The sequence below is a fragment of the Chaetodon auriga genome, chromosome 8 (genome assembly GCF_051107435.1).
Source record: "Chaetodon auriga isolate fChaAug3 chromosome 8, fChaAug3.hap1, whole genome shotgun sequence".
Classification (NCBI taxonomy): domain Eukaryota; kingdom Metazoa; phylum Chordata; class Actinopteri; order Chaetodontiformes; family Chaetodontidae; genus Chaetodon; species Chaetodon auriga.
In genome coordinates this window covers 19,245,570-19,268,832 of record NC_135081.1, presented here as the reverse complement: position 1 = coordinate 19,268,832, position 23,263 = coordinate 19,245,570, and the positions used below count along the sequence as shown (strand labels likewise).

The 23,263-nt window shown below is 42.9% G+C and overlaps 3 protein-coding genes across 5 annotated transcripts; 1 reads left to right on the top strand and 2 right to left on the bottom strand.

The window, feature by feature from the left end:
• The first annotated feature begins 819 nt into the window (after nucleotides 1-819).
• gnb3a (guanine nucleotide binding protein (G protein), beta polypeptide 3a) lies at nucleotides 820-7,787 on the top strand. Its single transcript, XM_076737730.1, has 9 exons — nucleotides 820-1,536; nucleotides 4,398-4,518; nucleotides 4,702-4,847; nucleotides 5,150-5,216; nucleotides 5,494-5,656; nucleotides 5,771-5,837; nucleotides 5,925-6,126; nucleotides 6,197-6,413; nucleotides 6,567-7,787. The coding sequence occupies exons 2-9, from the start codon at nucleotides 4,462-4,464 to the stop codon at nucleotides 6,671-6,673; spliced, it is 1,026 nt and encodes a 341-aa protein (XP_076593845.1). The 5' UTR covers nucleotides 820-1,536; nucleotides 4,398-4,461; the 3' UTR covers nucleotides 6,674-7,787.
• A 304-nt stretch (nucleotides 7,788-8,091) lies between these two features.
• On the bottom strand, nucleotides 8,092-11,197 carry cdca3 (cell division cycle associated 3). The gene is made up of 6 exons (XM_076737960.1): nucleotides 11,145-11,197; nucleotides 10,071-10,220; nucleotides 9,853-9,973; nucleotides 8,852-9,760; nucleotides 8,708-8,775; nucleotides 8,092-8,574 (listed from the first exon to the last, which is right to left on the bottom strand). The coding sequence occupies exons 2-6, from the start codon at nucleotides 10,200-10,202 to the stop codon at nucleotides 8,482-8,484; spliced, it is 1,323 nt and encodes a 440-aa protein (XP_076594075.1). The 5' UTR covers nucleotides 10,203-10,220; nucleotides 11,145-11,197; the 3' UTR covers nucleotides 8,092-8,481.
• An 839-nt stretch (nucleotides 11,198-12,036) lies between these two features.
• Nucleotides 12,037-22,274, bottom strand: pex5 (peroxisomal biogenesis factor 5). 3 transcript variants are annotated; one of them, XM_076737158.1, is made up of 17 exons: nucleotides 22,021-22,237; nucleotides 19,914-20,070; nucleotides 19,737-19,775; nucleotides 19,454-19,571; nucleotides 19,201-19,347; nucleotides 18,877-18,961; nucleotides 17,916-18,006; nucleotides 17,481-17,603; nucleotides 16,307-16,420; nucleotides 15,867-15,950; nucleotides 15,398-15,517; nucleotides 15,068-15,211; nucleotides 14,815-14,885; nucleotides 14,453-14,674; nucleotides 14,125-14,290; nucleotides 13,878-14,035; nucleotides 12,037-13,252 (listed from the first exon to the last, which is right to left on the bottom strand). In XM_076737158.1, exons 2-17 carry the CDS (start codon nucleotides 20,025-20,027, stop codon nucleotides 13,006-13,008), a joined length of 2,043 nt encoding a protein of 680 aa, XP_076593273.1. In that variant the 5' UTR covers nucleotides 20,028-20,070; nucleotides 22,021-22,237; the 3' UTR covers nucleotides 12,037-13,005. The 3 variants fall into 3 exon arrangements, with proteins under 3 accessions (XP_076593273.1, XP_076593274.1, XP_076593275.1); XM_076737159.1 differs by lacking the exon at nucleotides 16,307-16,420 and having other exon boundaries at nucleotides 22,021-22,247; XM_076737160.1 differs by lacking the exons at nucleotides 16,307-16,420; nucleotides 17,481-17,603 and having other exon boundaries at nucleotides 22,021-22,274.
• Nucleotides 22,275-23,263: the final 989 nt, after the last annotated feature.

Below are 23,263 nucleotides of genomic sequence, written 5' to 3'. Positions count from 1 at the left end.
ACTGCAGAACTGTGCTTATCCACACTGAATTGTAGAATAAGCCCAGGAAGTAGAAAACACACACAACACAAGCTTTTTGTAGTGTGTGTGCAAGCGTGCAAGCGTGCAAGCGCACCAACAGAAGAAGTCCTGACTGTGAAGCATCACAGTGAAACCATTTAATCATCTGAATCTTTTCCCTTCAGGGTTTCCACAGAGAGCAATAATGTGATCCTTGTAGGGAACTTTCCTTTGTGTTTGCCTCCTCTTCTACAGGGAGGTCAAAGGTCACTATCAGCTACAGCAGCATCTCAGGCACTAGTGAGAATTCAGACCCTGGTTCATCTCATTTAAATATGCTTTTATTTTGTGAAGTGTACTTGTTAGAACCACTGGATGGGCACATTCGCTAACATATTCATAGCTTGTTTCACCGTGTTTGTTCACAGCAAACGACTCTGTATTCTTGAGACAGTGCACATTATACAGGTTGCTGACTCGCTCACCTTACTGTCAAAGGATCGATTTGAAGACTTGAGGGAAAAAACGGATCGCTGAGATTCCATAAAAGGCAAGTCAAACTTACCAATGAAAAAGCACCCACCCTTTGGCCTGAAAGTGCCATCTCATGACAGCGAGTGCAAGCTCTGCTGTTTCATAACCAGCACAGGTGATCTGCTTTTGTTAGGTAATGCGCAACAGCAGTGAGGTGCACATTCTCTAACGAGCAAGGGCGGAAATTAAAAGGTGAATCTCTAAGTTTAGAGGCCACTTTCATGCCAGAGGGTTATTTGGGCCCAAAAGAGAGACCCTTAGGTGTGACATTAGGTCAAAAATGGTAGGCAGTATTTTGACAGTAAGAGCAAAGAGGACAGAGACTGTCATCCAGTGGAAAGTAATCCAATCCGCCTGCTAATGACGAACCAGGAAGACGTCTCTCCTGGATCCATCAGTTATTCTCCATATCACCACTGTACCCTGTCTGATCTCTGCCCTGCCATTCTCCCTCTCTGCTCATAAACTTTCTAATATTAGCTTCACCCCAGGTTTACAAAACACAAACCCTCCTGCCAGTCACAGATCTTTTAAAGACTATTTCAGCACCATAAAAAGCCATGTTCCTATCTTCTTTCCCCTCCCCTCCATGATTTCCATCTCTTGGTTTTTGATTCGGATTCACCCCGGCTCATGTCTTGTGACCCCGTACCCACGCTCTGCACCTTGTTTGGTTTCCCCTCTGTCTCCTCTCCCTTTCTGTCTCTTTTACCCCCACCGCACAACACTCCCCCGCCTCCACCCCTCTTTCTGTCCATCCCAGGGTTTATCCCCTCATCACTGATCTCCCTTCATCCCTCCAATCCTCATCTGTTCCTCATAGGAGCAGTGGAGAGAGTGAGTGACGGAGGAATATCCGACTGTGTGTGATACTAAAAGTGAATGAGCGGGAGAAAGTGTGGTAACAGGCGGGCAGAACTTATGACAACAGCCAGAGGGAGACCGCTGGAGGAAGACTGATTAGAGATCTGCCAAAACACCTCGAGAGGAGTCTCCTAATTGGTGAGTTGATGGTCATATGTTGCTGTGCACATAATTTGTTCTTGGTAGTTGTGAAGTTGTGCCATGCTGCTCAGATGGATGGATCAGATTCAGAGGGTCAGATAAGAATTGGGTTCAAGGCTGAAAAGACATTTATCACCTTTAATAATTTGACAAAATCCTGAAGTTTGGAGTGATATTTTGACAGTCATGATGAAGTATCCTTAAACTTACAAACAATTAATGAACTCAATGAAAAAGTTCCTGTTTTTGTTATGCAGGACACTTATGATATCATATACATCTGATCTTACAGTATCTGGGCTGTATGTTAAAACAAATATTTAGATATCAAACATGGAGATGCCATTCAAAATTATATCAACAGACATTTAATGCACTTACATGCCTTTTGTCTTGCGTTTGTGGCACACACAACAGAGGGATTTACATGGGATCAGCATACAATGCTGCTTTTGTCATACACATTGATAATCAGACAAACACAAATACCTTTTGTTGTCTGATTCTTAATTCTGTCAGACATAATCTGCATGATGAAACTATGTTAAGCATGTGGATGTGGATGTATCGTGCGTGGTGTCAAATTTAGATTCAAAGTAGTCTGAAATTACTGACTGTGCTTTTAAGAGGAGAGGAAAGGTTGGTTTAGACTAGACGTGGGCCATATGGATAAAAATTTTATAATCGCTATTGAGAAAGTGATGATGGATAAAATTGCAAGACAGGTATGTCTATTTCTGGCCAATCCAGCGTCTTAAGTACCTGATAGAAGAAGGTACATCATGGCACTGAATGCAAGAATCCCATAAAAATCCAGTATTACCATAAAATCGGTCCTGATCATTGATTTGCAACATTAACTCACAGAGATACTAACAGGTAGACAAATTCATTTTATCGTCATTATATTGTCAATATTTCCCAATTCTAGCATTGATGCTGTATGTTAGGTTAGTGTTTTAGTAAATATAAGGAGCTACAACACAAACAGCATCGCTCTGCTGCCAATTTAACGAGTGAATAAGAGCCATATTCTCAGACCACGAGTCTGAGACGCTCCGCTGTAGCCGGTCAGGAGCTGTCAGCTGAGGTCAGGATGCAAACTGCAGAGCACCACTGTCAGACTCAAGTTCACAGGCCCAGGCCCGCCGAAAAACACCCTTCACCGGCACTCATTCTCACAACTCTCCCTGCATCCCATCCCTCCTCCTCCATCTGCCCCCTCCCTCATTCTCATCCCTCTATCTGCCCCCCCATCCCTTTCTCCATCTCTTATCCAGATGCAAAGAGCAGTCAGTAATCGGATGAGAGCAGATTTGATTCAAAAGGCTTCCCTTAAAATCTCAGCCAGTAGGATTTAAAACTCACTCTCCTGCCTCGCCTCTTACCCTCCACCGCCCTCCCTTCCTCCCCTCCCTCTCCCTCCTCTTCTCTCTGGCTGCGTTAATGCACTTCACCATCCAGCAAACCCTAGCAGTCATTTAATCACATGGAACAATGGCAGGGTCCCAGGAACAGAATGGCAAAAGGCTAATAGCACGACTAAAACACTCAAGCATTCATTACAACACTCATTATCAAAGCAATTTCCATCTGGAACAAAGGCCTGAAATCCCCTGTTACCAACTTCAGGAGCAATGTAGTTATCATTAGTTTAAGGCTGGACACCCATATTGTTGCTACTGAGGTGTTTGGTAGTACTATAAAGGCTGAATCAGCACTCTAATTTCATTTTAACACGATTCAGACCATCTTCCATTCACTTCAAGCATTGCAGATAGATAAAGCATAGAGCCCAGTGGCAAACAATTAAAGCAAATCTCTTTTACAGAGTCACTCCCTGCTTCACTCCCTTCCTCTCCCTCTCACTTCAAACAAATTAGAGGCAAATCCACTTGGTCATGTGTTTTGACAGGGACAGCCATTCAAATAGTGAGAGAGAGAGAGAGAGAGATTGCTGCAGGGACTCATACGATAAGATCAACGCAAGTGTTCCCTCCTATCAGTTTTCAAGGTAAGATAAAGGAAATGGCATCATGACATCTGGTTCTTCACGAGAAAGAAAAGTCGTCTGTAATATCTGCACGCGTACAGTAGAAGGACGAGGGTGTTGTTGTTCAGGTTGGTTATATTGTGCTGCTTTTCTGTGAAGTCAGTGTCATGTGTTGTGTCTCTTTGAACTGCTCTGCTTCTGTAAAGTCAGCTGGTGACTCTGCCTTTTCACTTGTGCCCTGATTGCATTTGTCACACTGTATGAGTTTGTCCATTAGATGATTGGGCAACAGGTAACCACTGCTCATTTAATCACAGCATTACCAAATTCAATAGCCATCACCATTAGGTGGGAGCTCATCGGAGTGTTAAATGGCACAGCCCACCTGTCATTGTTGTGAATATGTTGAGGAGTGAGAGGTGACTGGCTGAGAGCTGATGACATTATTACAGGACATACTGGTTTGTGTGTACATTCTGGGTGAGGATGTGTGCGCTCAACATGTGTCACATCTTCTGAAGAACAAACACTTTCTCTGTTGCTATCCTCGAATATTCATACAGTCCTTATGTGTGTGTGTGTGTGCGCGCACGCTAAATGAATGCATGAGTAGGTGTGTTCTGTGGGTTTCTGCGTGTGTTCCTGCGAGTTTATGGAAGTTTGCAAAGTAGATGAGGGCCAGTTTGACTTGCAAAATAGGAATTACTTGGAGACTGGAGCTAGGGATTATTAAAAACGCTCAGGTAGGTGCAGGTAAAATGGAGACGTGTTTGTATGGGTAATGCTGTGACTAGAAACTAAATACGAATCACATCTACTTTCTTGAATTATGTCTTGGTAACTAAATTCTGTTATGTCATTTCAGGATTACCAGCTTTCCAGCCATATCTCCCTGTCTAGATTGGTGACAGTGCCTAACAACCGACGCCATGGGTGAAATGGAGCAATTGCGAAAGGAGGCGGACAGCCTCAAAGACCAGATCACTGTCAGTACACCTGTCCATGTCACCTTTAGTTAGCTAAGAAACCGACATTATGTGGCTTTGTTTTTCACTATGACCTGAAGACATATTTTAACCCCCACCCCCCCAAAAAAAATATACACTATATACTGCTGATAACCACATCTGGCAGTAACCTGACTCCCTGTGTCTGTGTCTGCTCTCCAGGCAGCTCGTAAGGCGGTGCAGGACTCCACACTGCAAGAACAAGCAGCTGGGATCACCGTAGTGGGTCGTGTCCAGATGAAGACCAGGAAAACACTAAGGGGTCACCTTGCCAAGATCTACGCTATGCACTGGGGCGCTGAATCCAGGTAAATATGCAGCATATTGTGCACAAATTGAAAGAACAGCTGCTGGTTTATTTCACAGCCAACATGTGATTGATTTCTATTGAATTTTGAACTAAATTAGCGTGAGGTTAGCCAACAAATGCACGAGGGAATTCTGATAGGTAAATTAGATTTGTGACACACACTTTATTTTTAACTGGATGAAGTAATAGGAATATAGCTTGTGCCTGATGTTAATGTTTCAGCTGACACTTACAGCTCACGTATCTCCTTCTCCCTCTGTCTCCTCCTTTGGTTTGTAATTACTACCATTGTTACACCAGCCAGCTGTGTGTCAGTGCCTCGCAAGATGGAAAACTGATAGTGTGGGACAGCATTACAACCAACAAGGTAGGAAAGCGCAAAAGAGTGGCATATCATGTTTACGATAATGGAAGATAAGGGCTAATGTACACCATGTGAAGCCATGAATGTGCTTTCCCTGCTGAAAATGAACCCTAAACCTTGCCATGCACATCCACCCTCAAACACAATACACATATATCCATGTAACCTCAAAAAAAGAAAGAAAACAGAAAATCAGGGCATTTAAGCGTTTCAGTGATTCAAGTTCGTTTGGTTTCAGTGGTTGAAGACAAGAGTTTCACCTTTTTCTGCATGTCCCCAGGTGAATGCCATCCCTCTCAAGTCATCGTGGGTGATGACTTGTGCCTATGCACCTTCGGGGAACCTAGTGGCTTGTGGTGGTCTGGACAACATGTGCTCCATCTACAACCTCAAAGGCAAGGACGGGAACGTCAAGGTCATGCGTGAGCTGGCGGCACACACAGGTACGACACGACTGGAAATTGCTGTTTCACTGGACTTGACTGAGTTGGATGTCCTCTTATTCACTTGCACTGTTGTCTTGAGGTTCCTCATGTGATATTTCTTTGGTTGGCCAGGTTACCTGTCCTGCTGTCGTTTCCTCAGTGACAGTGAGATCATCACCAGCTCTGGAGACTGCACTTGGTGAGAACTGAACCAAAAAGCATGTTGCAACTTCCTTCTTTGGAGTGAAAGCAGAAATGAATATTACGTTTGTCCATCTCCTTCAAGCGTACTATGGGACATTGAGACAGGGACCCAAAAGACCATCTTTGCTGGACATCAGGGAGACTGCATGTCCCTGGCCGTGTCCCCAGACTTCAAGTTTTTCATCTCAGGGGCTTGTGACTTCACAGCCAAGCTGTGGGACATCAGGGAGGGCACATGCAGACAGACCTTTGGAGGCCATGAGAGTGACATCAATGCAATTGGGGTGAGGATCGCTTCTGTATCAGAGCTCTGACTTTCTTGGCCGGTTTCCTAATCACGTCTCTTTCTTTCAGTTCTTCCCCAATGGTAACGCAGTGATAACAGGGTCGGACGATGCCACCTGTAAGCTGTACGACCTGCGAGCTGATCAGGAGCTCATCACTTACCAGGACTCCAGCATCATGTGCGGGGTGACCTCCCTGGCCCCGTCCCTGTCTGGACGCCTGTTGCTGGCTGGCTATGATGACTTCAATGTCAACATCTGGGACACACTCAAATCTGAGAGAGTGGGTGAGTACAGGTGGAAAACATGGATGATAAAGTGAATTTAGCAGTTGATTTTAAAGCATCTAAAACCTCCAGTGCCTCATATAGGATGGAGTGATTTGAGTGGTATTTTCAGTGGTACGTTGCTTAGCGTACATCGTGTTTTCTGTGGTCCAGGGGTGCTGGCTGGTCACGACAACAGGGTGAGCTGTATCGGAGTGTCCTCAGATGGAATGGCGTGTTGCACAGGATCCTGGGACAGCTTCCTCAAGATATGGAACTGAGGCTGTTCCTCACCGGCGAGCAGAACGAGAGCAGTTAACATCTGCCCAGGAGAAAGTGAAGAAGATTTAGAAAAAAAAAAAGAAATCAGAGCTTGAGGGAGGGGGACAAGGAGACGCATAGGGTGAGAAGAGGGTATTTTAATTGTGCCAAGTCCTATCTAATGTAGGAGAGGGGTCGTAATGTGAAGATTTTCTCCTCTCTCTGTCACATCGCGCTCTCACCTTTCTTCTCACGTTATGGGGGAATTTGGGGTGGGGGTCTCAGAAAAGATCATTCCTCTTAGTAGTTATATTATACTGCGTTTCAAATCGATAAGATATGCACATTTGCCGCAGCAATTCAGAGATCACCCAATGAGAGCAGTTGCCAAATGGAAATGGTAGCACACTGGATGAGATAGAATCGAATATGTGTCAAGTTACAGCCTGTGTAGGTTCACACTAGCTATGCTGTGTTTTATATCAAAGCATAAATAATGTCATATGAATAATATGAGCATTTGCGTTTTCGTTTCAGACTGTTGTTTGTCCTTAGTTTTTGGTAGATGCCCTACATGCTTACATTTACTTTCTTTTCATTTTCTAATTTTAATTAAAATGGAGTTATAGTTTGCAGATGTCTACATTAGTGTTTGAGTTGTTTTGTATGTGATTGATGGACAATATTTACCAGGATTTGGGGTCTCATCAGATGGCCTAACCCTACCCCCCTGTAGTTAGACCTGAAAAGTGCTTTGGGTAGACTGTTGACCTGACAGATGGGATTAAAAAATGGTTTCATGGTTGACTAAGCACTTAGAAAAAAAAAAGGATGACCCATTTGTCTCAGGACAGGAGGACTTTTGTATGAGTGTTATATGGATGATGACATCTATTGTGCACATATGAGCAATACATCTGAATCTGTACTATATGACCACTTCCCTCTTCCTCTGCAATGGTACAAGATAAACTTGAAGGACAGTTTGTGTAAATACAAAAAAAACTCTGTCAAAGTTCTGACTAGAATTTGGACTGCCTCTTTTCCAACACTGGATACAGACAATGTGCAAAGCAAAGCAATACTACCTTTCTTAAAGACTGTCTAATAAACATGGGATTCTGCATCACTGAAGCCTTTAGTGTTACTTTCTGACACAGATTTCAGTCATAATTTTGGTTTTAACATGTCCATAATACTGAATATGGAGTGAAGCATGAAACATTGTTAAAGCACCATTTTTGATTAAAGAAAAACTTTAGCACTTTCAGGCCATGAAAGAATTTAGATATTTGGATAAAAGCATGCAAACATGGCATCTTTTTAATGGATTAACTACAAATGTCATGGCTTATTTAAAGGCTTCCTCTAATGTTTATTACTCAAGCCTCCCTATAAACTTTTAAATGAGGAAATGAAGGCTAGAAAAAGAGGAATACAAGATATGCAAATGTTTTATTTTTAGTCAAACTGAACAAATATTAAGTGTTTAGCTTTTATTCTGTTTGTGCAGAAATAAAGACTCAAATGTTACAATTTAGGTGTTGGAGAAAATTAAATTATAATAAGTATGAAAAAAAAAACATGAAGAAAGCACAAGAGAAACAATAGCAACACAAGTTTACAATCAATCCAAAGATTTAAAACTGAAGTATGAATGCAAATAATTGTATTTATATTTACAAGAGGGCAAACAGGATAGAAAACGGCTTGAAATGAAAGTTAAAAGAATATACACAAGACAAAATCAGTTAGAAAACTGTACACATAAAAGCTTGCTTTAAGAGATATAACGTCCAGAGGATTCTGTACACACTGCAGCAGTGAATCATCTATTCTCCTTATCCAAAGACACTGCCAGCACTTTGGAGTTTGTCTGCCCAAACCTCTGCTTGTCTGGGGTGGACACCTTGAGCTTCATCTGGAAAAATGGGGATGACACGTTAGCTCAAGCAGCTGATTTGGACAAAACAATGTACTGTAGGTCTAAAATAAACATTTGGTAAATGATGAGTAGGCATGACTAGCAGTGAGTGCATGTTTGTATACAGTACCTGAGGACGTTGGTCCCTGGGTGAGTTGGTTTCCTTGAGGATCTGCAGTGGGGAGCGGCCTTCAGTACCTTGAAAAGAAAGTAAACGTCAAACAACAACATTTTGCTATCACAGACGCCGAGAAGCCACAAACTGTCTACACACCTTTCTGCTTCCGTTTCCCAGACTGTCCCTTGTTCTCATTGGTTACATTCTTTATGGCAACGTGAACAGCAAGAGGAGAGGAGCCTCCTTTTCCACCTTGCCCCTGGACTCCTCTCGCTCTCAGCCCAGTGGCACCAAAACCTTTCCCCAACCACTGCGGCTTGAACACCACCTGACTGGGGCTCTTTGGGTCAAAGGTGGGGCAGCGGATGCCGGTGCAGAGCTGTGGCTGCTCTGGGCTGGGGTTCGTAGCTGGCGCTGATGGAGCAGGTGCAGGAGATGATTCTTTCACGTGCTCTTTTGTTTCCTCAGAAGACGGCAACAGCTCTGGTTCCTCCAATTGTGCTGGGGAATCACCTGAATCAGTGGGTGGGACAGGCTCAACAGGGGACTCAGTTTCAACAGTGATAGAAGGAAGGGCATAACAATGATCCACACCATCCATCGATGGCTCCGTTTCCACACTTGGCACTGGGGATGAAGTACTGTCACAGTGCACCTCAGCATAGATCTGGGATGAGGTTGCTCCCTCGTGGCAAGTTATAAGGCTCATGCTCAATCTCTTGTGAAGAGGAGACTCTTTTGCTTCTTCAGCTTCCTCCAGGCTAATATCTGCCTCAGTTTCTACCTCCACCTCCACTTGGGGTTGCTCAAGAAGCACAAAGGGGCTTGAGCCACCCATACTTATGAGAGGTGGGGTGGTCAGAGGGTTAGTACGCTCAGCAAAGGAGCCAAAGCTGCAGACGGGCTGAGGAGTCAGGAGGGGCTCAGTGGAAGCCAGCTCTTCATCCCTGACGATCTCCTCCTCCACGGCATCACTGAGGTGCTTCTGGGGGACTTGAGGGGCTTTGCCTTCAGTCTCATTGTGGAAAAGCATGCCCAGACGCCGAGCAAAGGACCCAACTGTGGCTATAAAGAGAAAATGATAGAACATCACGTTACAGTGCGTTTTTGCAGGTGAGAAATGCTAAGCTGAACATTACTCTTTACCAAATAATTACCTCTCATGACTTCTCTGACAGGGGTGCGGGCAATGCCGACAGTTGGGGAGCGGGGATCCGTGAATGCCAGTGGACACTCACCTTTCACCTCAGCAACTGCTTTAGACACAAGCCTGCCAACCTAGGAAAAATATTTGCAGTGGTTAGCCCGCTTTTAAAAATTTCCCCCTCCCCACATTTCACAGCATGTCTGACAGGAGTTCAGCCAGGTAACCTACCTGAATTGGTGTACGATCAATTCCTGTTGACGGAGAGCGTGGATCCATCAGATCAGTGACTCGACTGTTTTTGATGGCTGGCTCTGGTTTTAATGGTGCAGACACAACCATCTTGCTCTCGCTGGATCCCATGATGATTGTTTAACTGAACTGAAGCACAGTACACTTGTTTAAAAAAAAAAAAAAAAAAAAGATAAGAGACCAGCGTGTGGATGTAGTGGTGAGCTTGATGGTTGAGATTACAACCAACTGAACACCCCCGCCTCCTCACCCTCCTCTTTCAAGCATGTAGGAGAAAGTCAAAGTTCCTCTCTAAAGCCTGTGTACGGTTTGTCTGTTCTGGACTGTAACATTAGAAATATGGCAGACTCTGTGGAAGAGGACCTGCTCCCTCTGTAGATACAAAGGGATCATTCTAAGGTAATGAAATCAGGGGATTATACACTGGTGAAACCATAATTAAGAATATTATAGTAAAATTCTGCCAATAGATGCCCCTAAAATCCTACACACTGGACCTTTAAGGATTCAATGGATGTTAGAGCCATTTGTAAATAAAATGCCACCAGCACATTTACACACAAGGAATAGTACTTTTGGCTGGTCTCCAGTAAGCCTGTACAGTTACTATCACAGAGTGTTACATCCAGTAAGGTATAAACAGGGTAAAACACGACAAAAATCATTAAAAACAAAACACGATGGAGCACGATTTGTAGCTCGTGCGTATTTAAATGAGCGCCTGTATGTCCTGATATAGAACCAATGCTAAAATCAATGTAACTTTCTACAACACCGACACATAAACTCACATGTTTACGTACTTGCATTACCAACTTAACGTCTGTGTGCTGATTAAAAATGCAATGCCTGTTAACGGTTGAGGCTGAACTTAAAGAACTGGCTAGCAAATAAACAAACAAGCTAGCTTAGCTAAACTCAGTTAGCTATCGTCTCAACTTCAATATTAAAATGAGGTGAAGAGGCAACGTTCTGATATTAACCGTTGACCGTAATGAGTTTCACCTCGTTAAAATCAGCCCAGGTGTAGAGTTTGAAACATCTCCGTCTTACCTTGTAAGAGACGAAGACAGGCGTAGCACTGAACCTCTTTTCACTGACTCCACACTAAACAAGGGAAACACTCGACTTTTAAAACATTTAAATGGCGCGGTTGCATGCACGCTATTTTTGAATGAACCAATCAGCGTGCGCGTCGTCTCCAGATCCTCGGCGCTGATTGGCTTAGAACCCAGTGTTCCGGAACTGGGCGTAATGTCCTCCTGATAACACATTTCAAAAAGTTGAAATAAATGCATGCTTTGTTTGTCAGACCTGGGAAGAAACACGAAATATCAGTATTGACGCAATCCTCCTGAAACATGCATCTCCCTTAACAAACTGCAAAAAGATTTTACTTTTTAACCGATATTGACAGAAATATAGAGGCTGAGAATGATTATTAGACCTTTAATGCACTGTGTTTAGTTGTAATCATGATACATTCAAAAGCAAATATAAATTGAGCAATTATTTGCATAAAAATGATGCATTAATAAAGTAAAAGTAAACAATATGTCAGTAATCAAAAGCTTATTATATTTGTATTAGTATTTGTGACGATTTCAATTAATTCTAACCCACATAACAGCAATAGGCTATGTATATAAACTGACATACTAACTAAAAGTAATTCATTTGAACAGGTTTATCTTCCTGAAGTAAAAACTTGACAGCTTTATTTTGAATTTAAAACTCCAAATGAATACTTAAACAAGACTGTTTTCTTACTCCTGTCATTATTACTCACACAAAATAATTAAAATTTCCATTCTCAGTCCAAGTGTTTCTAACTTTGAAATAAAAATTATAATGCTGCCATCTGTTGTTTGGTATCACACTTTTTTTAACATCACTGGAGACGAGTTGTTTCGTTCACTTAGAAAAAAATAAAAACACCAACAGATGTTTGGAATCAAAGCTTTATTGCTGAATATTATATTAAACATTGCAGTCAGGATTTAACTAACCTGAAAACAATTATAGTGCAACAATTATGTTACAATACACAATATGGCAAATAGCATTATTTTACAATGAAGCAAATTGTTTTACAAGAGCGATATGAAAAGAGCGAGAAGGAGGAGCCCAGAGAAATCATTCTAGTGATATTACAATTATATGATCATATCATCCGATGTAGGATTAATTTTCCTCTACGGCCAAGCCAACACACACACACACACACACACACACACACACACATACATACACGCACACAAGCACACACGCACACACACCATAAGAGTAACAGTCCCGCTGGTTGTCAGTTCATTGTCCTGGCTGATAACTGATTACTACAAAATTAAATAAAATATATATATAAAAAAAGAAACAAGCTGCTGTAGCACTTCTGATAGTATTTGTACTCTTGACTGTCCGAATCCTTCACCAGGGAGCACTTTTGATAAAAAGCAGTACTCTTTTCAACGTTGACAATTATATTGTACCTTTAATCTACACGACTGTAGTGTGTATTAAGTTTAACCTGCAACCTCTTCATCATTTACTTTCTTCATTGACAGCAAATTTCAAAGCAAAATGACATTTCATTACAAACCCAGCTCTCCAGATCAACACAGTGGGTGGAAATGTGAGGACTGTCAAACATGTCAATACAGTAACACGACTGTATTAATGCCGGCTGCGTCTTCCAGGTAGAGAATAATACTGCAATATTTGATAAAAGTCATTTAAACGCACATGACCACAAGATGATGTCTCTCTGGCGGTGGATAATTCACAGTGTCTTCCTCCTCTATTTCTCTGGAACCGTTAGCACTCTGATTCCTCTCCGCTTCATTCAGTCACCCAGACATTTACCTCCCAGCAAAACACACTCACACTCAATAAGCCCACCCACCCCGGCTGGTCTTCATTCAGTCCCACCGTCCACCTCTCTCTGGCAAAAGTGAGCCAGCAACGTGTCCAAGTCCCTGCGGTCAGCAGCAGCGTACAGAGAGCTCTCTCCCATCATGCTGAGAGCCATGCGCAGGGTGGACCAGATGTTGTCGGACATCATGGTGGCTGCGGCACCTCCGGGCCCCCTCGCAGCTCTTGCCCCGTCCCCGGCGGCCTGGCGCTGTAGGGATAGAGCTTCAAGGAAGTGCTCCACTGCCTCTCTGAGGATGGATGAGAAAGAACCACAGGATGAACAACAGCTAATTGGAGCTATGTCTGAACCCAAAGCAGTTCCTGGGTGGTTTTTGCTCCTGTAACATTTTTACTCACTGCTCAGTATAATGCAAGACAATTTAACGGCACTACCACTACCTGCAGCCTCCAAGTTGACCATTAGGTTCAGTCTCTGATACATTTTCAACAAAAACTGAACACTACAACCTTCATTACAGAGAGAATGTATTAAATGGTACCATGTTTTTAGCTTAGTGCACCAACTCAACTGTCAACAGTGTATCTGCCAAAATTGCTGTTGCCATCTAGTGGAGATAAAAGCTATTGCATCGCATCAGAGTTTGAAATGTACTAACATCACACCACATAAAGCAAGAAAGCACAATCAATTTGCCAGTATTAAATTTTAAACTTTTATTTAAATAGATTCAGGGGTGTGTAATTATTCCAGAAACCCGCGTTCACACTTGTATACCATTGCAAAATAGTATCTACATTTATTCCAAGAGTAAATCATTCATGGATTCATTCTAACGTAACAGTGAGCAAAAACATCTATTTTAAAGCTGAAAATAGACACATTTTTTACAACGCAAAAACTTCCTCCCTCACCTGTGTGCTCCAAGGTTGACACAGCTGATTCCCAAGTTGTAACGACTGCGGACGAAACCGGGCTGCAGTTCCAGAGCTCTCCTGTAGGCGGCCACCGCCTCCTCTGAGCGGCTTCCATTGGCGAGCGTGGCACCCAGTTTATTCCACAGCAGGTAGTCCTGATGGAGACAAAAAGAAAAAAAAAAGGGGAGCTTAGACACAGAGCACGCAGTGTGAGGACAGACTCAGCTCTGGCTCCTAAACGAACCTGTGGTGTGACAGAGAGAGCAGCGCTGAAACAGTCCACCGCCTTGTCGTACTCCCCGCTGAGGTTGAAGAGAACTCCCAGACCACACTGCAGCTGGGGGTCCACCTGGGCGGGGTCAGAGTTGGCTGCATGCAGGAACAGGGACTGGACATCAGTGAACAAAGATCTGTGCAGGAAACACAAGAAGAAAGAAAGGAGCAAACAGAACGAGAGCCAGAAGATATTACACCATAGTCAGAACATTTTAGAATCACTGCTGCTAAATCTGTGTGTTCTGTTTTAAACCTGAAATCATTATGAATCCCACCCACGCGTGTGTAATACTCACTCTGGCAGCAGTGACCCGAACCGCTCCCTCTCCTTGTCCCTTTCCCTGGCACCATCCTTTTGACGCTCGTGCTCATTCTGCTCCCACACAGAACGATATTTTGGATTGTGCTTCAGCCAGTCGCGAAGAGTCTCACAGGCCTGCCTGTGCAGCGATTCGTTAGTGAAACTGACAGCCAACGCCATCAGGGCAGTCAGGTTGTCGTTCTTCAGCTCTATACATCTAATGAAGGAAGAGGAGGCAATGGGAAGAATGCCATTAAACAATGGCATGTTTTTAATTGAGACAGCAAATAACTAAAAGGTGATAAAAAGATCCTCCAGAGGAAATTTATTAAGCATTTTGCAATTCTAATTACTCACCTGCGGAGGGCGCTGATGGCGGCAAACTCTTGCTCGTTCTCTGCCTGACAGGTTCCCAGATACTGCCATGCCTGCAATTTAATGAAAAGACATGTGCGCACACCACTGCATCATTACAACTGCCTTCTGTGGGAAAACCAACATGAATATAATCATAAGAGACTTTTTGGGGCTGTTTTTCCATTTAGTATTCAGAGGGCGATCAAAGAATTAGAAAAATGCAAATGAAACCTCAGGCTGGAAAAAGTCTCACCAGCTGGTTGTCTGGTTCTCTCTGTACAGCACTTTCAAAGAAGCGTACGGCACCCGGGATGTCCCCTGCCTCCATCCTCTTCACTCCCTCTGACAAAGGGTCCGGGTGGGATAAGTAGGGGTTCTCCTCTTCAAACTGATACCCCTGGGACAAACACAAGCAGGCAGCTCAGAGTATGTGTGTGTGCACTGTTCTAACACAGAGTCAGGCACATGAGAAGCACACTGTGTGCTGTGCACTTTTGTAGTTGCATGCCCAAAACGTAGAAATCCTCATGCAAAGAGATCGTATTCCTCAGCAGCTGCCTGTTCTCAGCAGGTTGACATCTACCTTGTCATAAGAAGTGCTGAGTAGCTGATCGAAGTCAGACAGCCAGGGGTGGCTCTCTGCATCCCTCTTAGCCATCTCCTCCCACTCCTGCTGCAGCTTCTCCCAGAAATCCACATCGCTCTGACAACATGACAAGACACATATCATTACTTCACAGTCTCCTCGCATCATATATCATCCTGTATGACAGGCATATTTGACCTTGAGTGCATTGATGGGGCTGTGTAGCTAGAAAACTAGGAAAAAAGAGAAAGACGGTGGTTTGTGCTTTTTTTCCTCGAACAGGATTAAGTGACTATATCAAGGTCACCCTGCTAAATAATTAGAGTTTAGGCAGGTTTTTCTGCCTATTCAATTTCCATTTCAAACCTCAACCTTCCAGGACACCGGTGTGCTTTAACCGCTACATTGCCACCGCTCCCAATTAATACATAACAATTTAGCATTAGCTCAATGATTCCCGCCTGACCTCCACTGCAGCTTTAGCCTCTTGGAAATCCGGTCCTGACGTGGCGAACTCATCCACCCAGGCTTCAGCCGAGTCCACCGACACCTGAATAGCAATGAAAAGCAATGAGAGTGGTTGACTTGAGTCGGCAGGTGCCGGCGATGAAAACTGTTATTTGAGCTGAGGATGGGCGACATTAAAACAGGAAAAATATAGAGGGAAATGAATGAAAAGGAGAAAAAGATGAAAGAAGAAACAACATAGAAAAAGCTAATGTTCTCTAATCCTTTTTCCATTTCTTCCTCATTAAAATGCACTCAACAGCAACTAAAGAATGCATCGCTGCATGTATCTTACTGTTCATGTGTAGGACAAAACTCTAAGTACAACACTAGTTGCAAAACTTAAAGCAGCGGCTTAAGATGAAATACCCATCGCTGCCACGACCACAGAGGTCCTACCTGCCTGACGACCTTGGCCCACTGCTCTGCTTGTTTAGCTTTAACTTTTTCAATCTTCTCAATCCTCTCTGGGGGTTCCAAGGGAAGACTCCCTCCCCCCGTCTCCATCAGGAACTATGGCAGGAGGCGAGGAGGGGGTGGCGGTGGGGAATGGGGCAATGTTTAGAGGAGGAGGGAGCAGTTGGTTATGAGGTTTTTTGGAGGGGTGGGCGGAGTGGGAGTCATTTTAAGTAGGCGGAGTAGATGAATGGCGGTTGTTAATTGAGGGAATGGGTAGCCGAGAGTTCGAAGGCAGGTCAAAAATGGGAGAAGTACATGTCAGAGTTAGAGGGCAATAAAGTACAATGGAGCCATGGTGAACAGATAGTCATCAAAAACAGGACTGAGAGCTACACATGCACAGTATAAGAAGGAAGCCCATTTCTGCCTGGATTAAAAAAGATGAAAAGGTGGGCTTGAAAAAATAAAAGTCAAAATTTTGACCTATTAAGAAAACTGTTTAGTTTTACGTGTGACTATTTCATGGATAATTAGTAAAAATTTATGAGATAGCAAGTCAAAATTATCGAGATAAAAGTTGACATTTGACTTAACAGCTCATAAATTTCAATTTGCAAGTTAAATTTGTAACTTATGTAGCAATTTTGACTTATTACCTCATAAATCTGATTTATCACTTTGTTTTTTAATATCTGACTTTTGACCTATTTTTTCTTTTCTTGGCCAAAATGGGCTTCCATAGTATCGCGATTTTGGGGGGAAAATCTAGTAACAATCGAAAATCTGGCACCAGGACTTTTTTCTCCCAGAACTGAAGGAAGTCAAAGCAATCACTGACAACCCCAGATAAATCAAAAGCTGAAGGAAAACTGGGTCAGGATCGGGAACAACCACAGCTTGACTGTACACATTAAAAACTTAATGCATACGAAGAGAAGCAGAGTCGTCTCTTCGCTGAATAGATTCCATCTGCAACGCTGTGCAGCCTGGAGCTTCATATTACAGGGAGCGGAGTGGCTGCTTTTGGTTACATTTTTGGAAAATGTTACTCTGCATCAGATTCTGGCGTGATGAGTCACAAGGCATGGCCTATACTGTGCAAAAGTGAACCAATCTGCTTCCACAATGTACTCCCAGTGCAACCATTCCCTCCTCAGTTGGCAATGACTCGTACCTGGTTGAGGTTGGAGGCCCAGTTCTGAGCCTCCTCGGCCTGAGCTTTATCTGTGAGCTGTTTGTCTGTTCTGCTCTCCACTGTCACACTGCCCTCGCCAATCTGCCTAATGAATCGCAGGAACTACACAATGAAAAAAAAAAAATGACAGCAAAAAAAGCATTTACTATTACTAAACGGTCAGGTTTATGCTAATATACTGCTAGTGTCTTTCTAAACCAACGAGTTTCTTTCCAACCTAAGACAATAGCCTTGAAAAAGCACAATAAACCTTCAGTCATCAACACTACCAAAACACTCTGCTCCCAAAGAACAACTGTTAACAAATGTTAAAGGAAAAAGAGAAACGATATGGTGAAAGACATGTAAAAAGGAATGGCACATGGCATACTGAGGATCCGACAGCTGTCAGGTTCACGTTAAGTCGAAGCTCACCTCTGTATTTTGTAACTTGGGGTCATCAACCTTTGAGACGAGCTCATTGGCTGTTTGCCTCAGCTCCTCTCCTGGTTGATACTCTTTTGTCCTGTGAGATTAACAACAACAAAGACAATGTTAGTATTATACTGTAAGAAGCTATAAAATAGGAGCCAGATTCCCAAAAAGTTGCTGTTCAAAACATAAATGTGATAATTTACTGATCCTTTTTGACATATAAAACAACTGAAAACAGTAGAAAAACTCCAGATTTAATGTTTTACCTCATCAACGTCATTGATTTTTGTAAATACTGTCCATGCTTGCTCTGAATTTGACAGGTGACAGTATCATGACTGGGCATAAAAGGCTCAGTCATTTACAAGCAAGGATGCAGCGAGGTTCACCACTTTGTGAAACACATGATTGTATAAAAGATGTTACTACATGGGCTTGAGGACACTGTAAAACTGTCGTCTGCAAACACATATTGTTTGCAAATGATTGTTTTTATTTACATTTTACAGAGCGTCCCAAAGAAACAGTTCTATCCGCATATGCAGGCTGGGACGGATCAATTCAGGCCGAAGGCTGTACTTTGTATTGTTGTACATGCGAGTCCTTTAGAGGCCAGTGCACTATGTTGATGATTAGACATCTTCAAGGCTGCTACTCTGTCCTGTTCAGGTGCATCATTTCCTTTTGATGGAGCTCAACATAATCAGACAGGGATATACAAGGTTACATGTTTGAAAAAAAGAAAATTCAACACCCATTCATGAAGAAGATGGGACTGTTATCAAGGTTCAGACATGCATTCAACTCTGCCATACGGTCTAACTGTGCCTATCCCTCTCACTCCCCTCACAAGTGTCTCGCCTATGTTCCACATTTATTTCAGTGTGACTGAAGTAGCCATTTACATAAGCCATTTTTTTATCTGCATACTTTCAACACGTCCCCCATGCCCTGTTCTAACCATTCACTCTCCTTGTCTCCCAGGTCTCCCAGCCACAACTTCTCCTCTGACTGCTCCAGATACTCCTCTGCCCAGCGTCCAGGATCTGGAGCAACGAAAGGAAAAAACACAGTGGGTAGGCACATTGTAAAAATGACCTACGATGCAAAAAAAAAAAAAAAAAAGGATTTATCAAAGGCAAATTTGCTCTGATCTCAGTAAATCTGATGACACGACAGACTGATGATGACTCCAGAGAGACAACATGCACATCGAGTGAAGTGTGTGTTTCCAGAGTGAAACACAGGAGAGCAAGACAAAGCAGCTAAAACAAACTCAAGCTACCTGCAGCCTCAGCGATAAATTCTCTCGTCCAATCAGCATCTGCTGCATCTCCAAGAGCGGTGAGTCCCGGTGCGGAGGCAGAGTCCTGACCTGAGAGGAATTCGGCTGCCCAGTCACCAGAGAGAGCCAACGCTGCCACATCTGGAGCTGTGAAATATGTGGTGCTTTAAAATGCTGAACAGTCTGTATGCAGATTTGAACCTAAGCCATACAGGCACAAATACATGAGGAAAATAATAATAATGACGTGTACCTCTCTGTGGAGCCTGTCTGTAGCTCTGCTGGTCAATCTGCTGCATCTCCTCCAACAGCTGACCCATGTCGAATGTGTGTGGGGGCCGTGGCGGCGCCTGAAGGAACTCATTCACCAACTGCAGCAAAAACAAAAACATGTCTCTAAAGCTAATAAAGATTATCCAAAGTTTTACAGATAATAGAGAAAATGCAGCTGAAATGGTTATGGATCTTTATTAAACACCACACAATACCATCATCAACACAAGATGCTGAATACTGAAGGGAACATAAGCACTGACCTCTTCTTCAGTTGCAATTTCTATGGCAGTCGGTGGAATCTGAGAAAAAAAGAAGGAAGAAATGAGGTAACAGAACAACTGGTGCCATGTCTGAGCAGCAATTTCACAGTAAGACTGGAATATGTACACTTTGTAAGAAATGACCCATCTACTAATAGATATCTACAAAATACTCACTGTAGGTGTTGAGCGGTGTCGCCATGCCCCCCCTTCCTTGGTCATGTGACTGGTCAACTTCATGAGGGGATTGGCTCCCCCACATTCTGCCTCCACCAACTCCCGCATCGCCATGGCAACACAAGGACAAGGCAAACCCAATCAGACCACCTGAGAACTGAGAAGAGGATGGAAACGCGTATTTTTGGATGACTGCACTAAATCCAATCTGTGGTCAGGACAGAAATGCACACTGAAGAACAGCACTGGATCACTGAGAGTGATGCGTTCAAGAACCTCCAAGAGGTACAGAGAATTTTTCAGTTCAGCACCAAAAGACTCTATAAGCACTTATCAGTCCACATAATCCTTAGCATCGGTGTAAACTATCTCAAATCACCCCAAAATACATTTGTTAGTGTTTCTGACGAGCCAAGCAAGGTGAAATCTAGAGGGTGTTCACACTGCACAGATAGTCTCATGTCATGTAACCAAACTCAAGCTCCATCTGCTGTTTTCATGTCATTTCCTGGCTGAGGGTGAACCATTAATAATGTGGATGTGACGGCCCAGCAGGCACAGGCATTCACTGCATATTTCACTCAGTTAGTCTGTTAAGTTCAGAGGATTTTAGCTTTCAACCGCAGTGCTGCCTTAACAATGAGAAAAAGACAACACTTACTATTATCACCTAAATCAGACAATAATTACTATCCTGCAGAGCTGGGTATTAAACCTAAACACCTCTTTGGAAAAATGCCTCCATAGCACTGAATATGACAAAGCTGCTATGCCAAGTCTTGTTAACTTATTCTTTGATGAGATGCATCCTAATTTCAATAAATTTTCTGCCAATTTCTGACTAGTTTATTTAGAGAAAATCATTCTGTTGAAGCAAAATCTACCATTTTTAAGTGGCATGAAGACTTAATACCTGAAAAACCTGCTTATATTTCCAAGAAAGGTGCTGAATGAATCACTTGACATTCTGGCACTGGTATTTGTGCATGTTATTGGGACCAGCACAAAAAAAAATCTAAATGATACCCACACCTGATGTTATGTCACAGCAACAATATCATAATCTCATTACGTACATCTTGGGTCCTCTTTAATCTGCCGATCACTCACCTGATCCTCTAAAAGTAAATCAACAACAAGGGAAAAATCTTTACGACAATGATTTAGTGCCTAAGTGCAAACACTGAAGATAACTCTACGTGGTCCATGAGGAAAAGCTGCTGCTCAACTCACTGACCTACATCCAAGCCCGGGGATGAACAGCTGTCAGACTGTTGGACATGCTGGCCTACTCAACTTCTCTAACCCCCCTGGAGGGAAACGTAATAGTTATATTTCCATAATGAACTGTCAGGAATAGAAGTTGAATTTCCAGCCTACTACAGCACCTGAAAGCGCTGCAGAAAATATGATTATATTATGAGTTCATTGTACAGGTGGGTTATAAATTTAAGGGTATTTTATTCTGACTGATTCAAAGAGCTGCTGTATGATGATTAGGGTCAAAGTAAGAGGATTAGACAAAGATATTAATACACACACACTATCACAGACAGGCCGCTGCGACACCTGTTTGCTCGCTCACTTTCTGTTAGCACAAACCCAGACCACCTTTCCTCCACATTACCTGTGGAGGAAGGTGTGTTCTTGTCCTACACGTCATATCCCATCTTTACTGTGGGAATTATCTCAAGCACAGAAAAATATAATATACACTATCCACACCTAAAAGCAGCCGAGCTCAGTCACAGGCTTTTACCTGTCAAACTGCTGTCATGTGTGAAACCAGTTAACTGGACTGGGAGCAGTGGGTCTGCACTGATAGCTTTGTTTTGCACGAAGCTAACCGTAGCTTCAGCCACAAACGGCAATGTTAGCTAGGTAACTCAACGCAACGTATCTCCTCTTACATAGCTGACATGCTGCTCATTAAATAGCGACTCAAGCGAAGAAGATTTCAAGGAATAACGAGCCTTTCAACAACAGCGAGTGTAGCTAGCGTTAGCTGACGGTGCTAGCTAGCTGCCGTCGGGCCAGTGCGGAGATCGCTGCTGTCGTGTGTCGCCACAGAAGCGTGAATAGACGGATAGCATGATGTTCATCTCACCGCCGACAGCAGCTGCTGTAGCCCTTCCGACAGTCCCTCCTCTCCGGTCTGTCGAGTCCGTCTGATTTCAGAAACGTGTAAGAGCAAAAGTTACCGCAGTCTCAAACCTCCCGGTAAGCGTCTGAAACCAGCCGCAGCGTGTTAGTGGCGCTTCTCTTTAATGTGACTGCCTTTCTCCTCCATGACCCACAAGCACAAAACCCTTCACTGATTGCTTGGAGTCTCTCGCAACGTTACGGTGGTTTCGTATTCTTAAACGGCCGTACGTACAAAGATGTCAGGGCTTGAAAAAAAAAAAAAAAAAAAACACAGGGAAACGGACGGAGCCTGAATTCACCTACAGCTGACGTAAAAAAAAAAAAAAATGCGCAGGAGATCGAAGTCCAGTAAATCAAATGAGCGTAGCTGCCAGGTGCAATAAGTCCATTATGGAAGAAAAAAACTTGAAATTTGTGTACTTTCTGTATACTCATAAAATGTTTGTGTATCTTGGTCTTACACGAGACTGGTCACTTATTTCGTACAGATTTGATTTGACACTGTTGTGTAGGTTTTGCAGCATACTGCAGTGGCAGAAATATCCAGACACTTGCAGTGATTGCACGGATAGATAACAACTATGTACATTTTCTCAAGTACAATTTTGAAGTATTTAATTGCGTATTTTATTCTAACCACAGACTTCTTCTCCACTCCATTTATTTGTGAGCAATAACAAGTTGCTTTACAGGTTAGAAACTTTCCCTAAAATATTTTCATCATCTTGTAAAATATGATGAAATGTAACAATATAAAAAGTTATTCATAAATGTTAAAAAAAAAAATAGAAAATGTATCTTCACCTGGACAAGCTGCTACATTGTAATCAATCCCATAGAGTGATGTCAACCTCTTACAGACCATTCTGCATAATGAGTGCTTTTACTTTTAGTAAGTTCTTTTTTCGTGAATTGTGAATGTAGTACATTCACTGGTAAAGTAGTACTTTTATAATGTAGCAGCTGCTGTTACTTCTACTTAAGGCTCTGAATACTACTTCCAGCACTGATTAAGTACTGTAATATTGGATTATTATTGAGGTTGCATTGTGTAGTGTGTAAGCAGAATTTTCTTGTTGAGGCTGGGGGTTTAACTCCTTTAGATACTACTGTTTATTTAAAGCAAAGAGTGCTTTGTATTTTATAAGAATGTTATGTTTGCATCTTAAACCGAAGGGTAACTCACAACTCCAGTTGCCAGATAG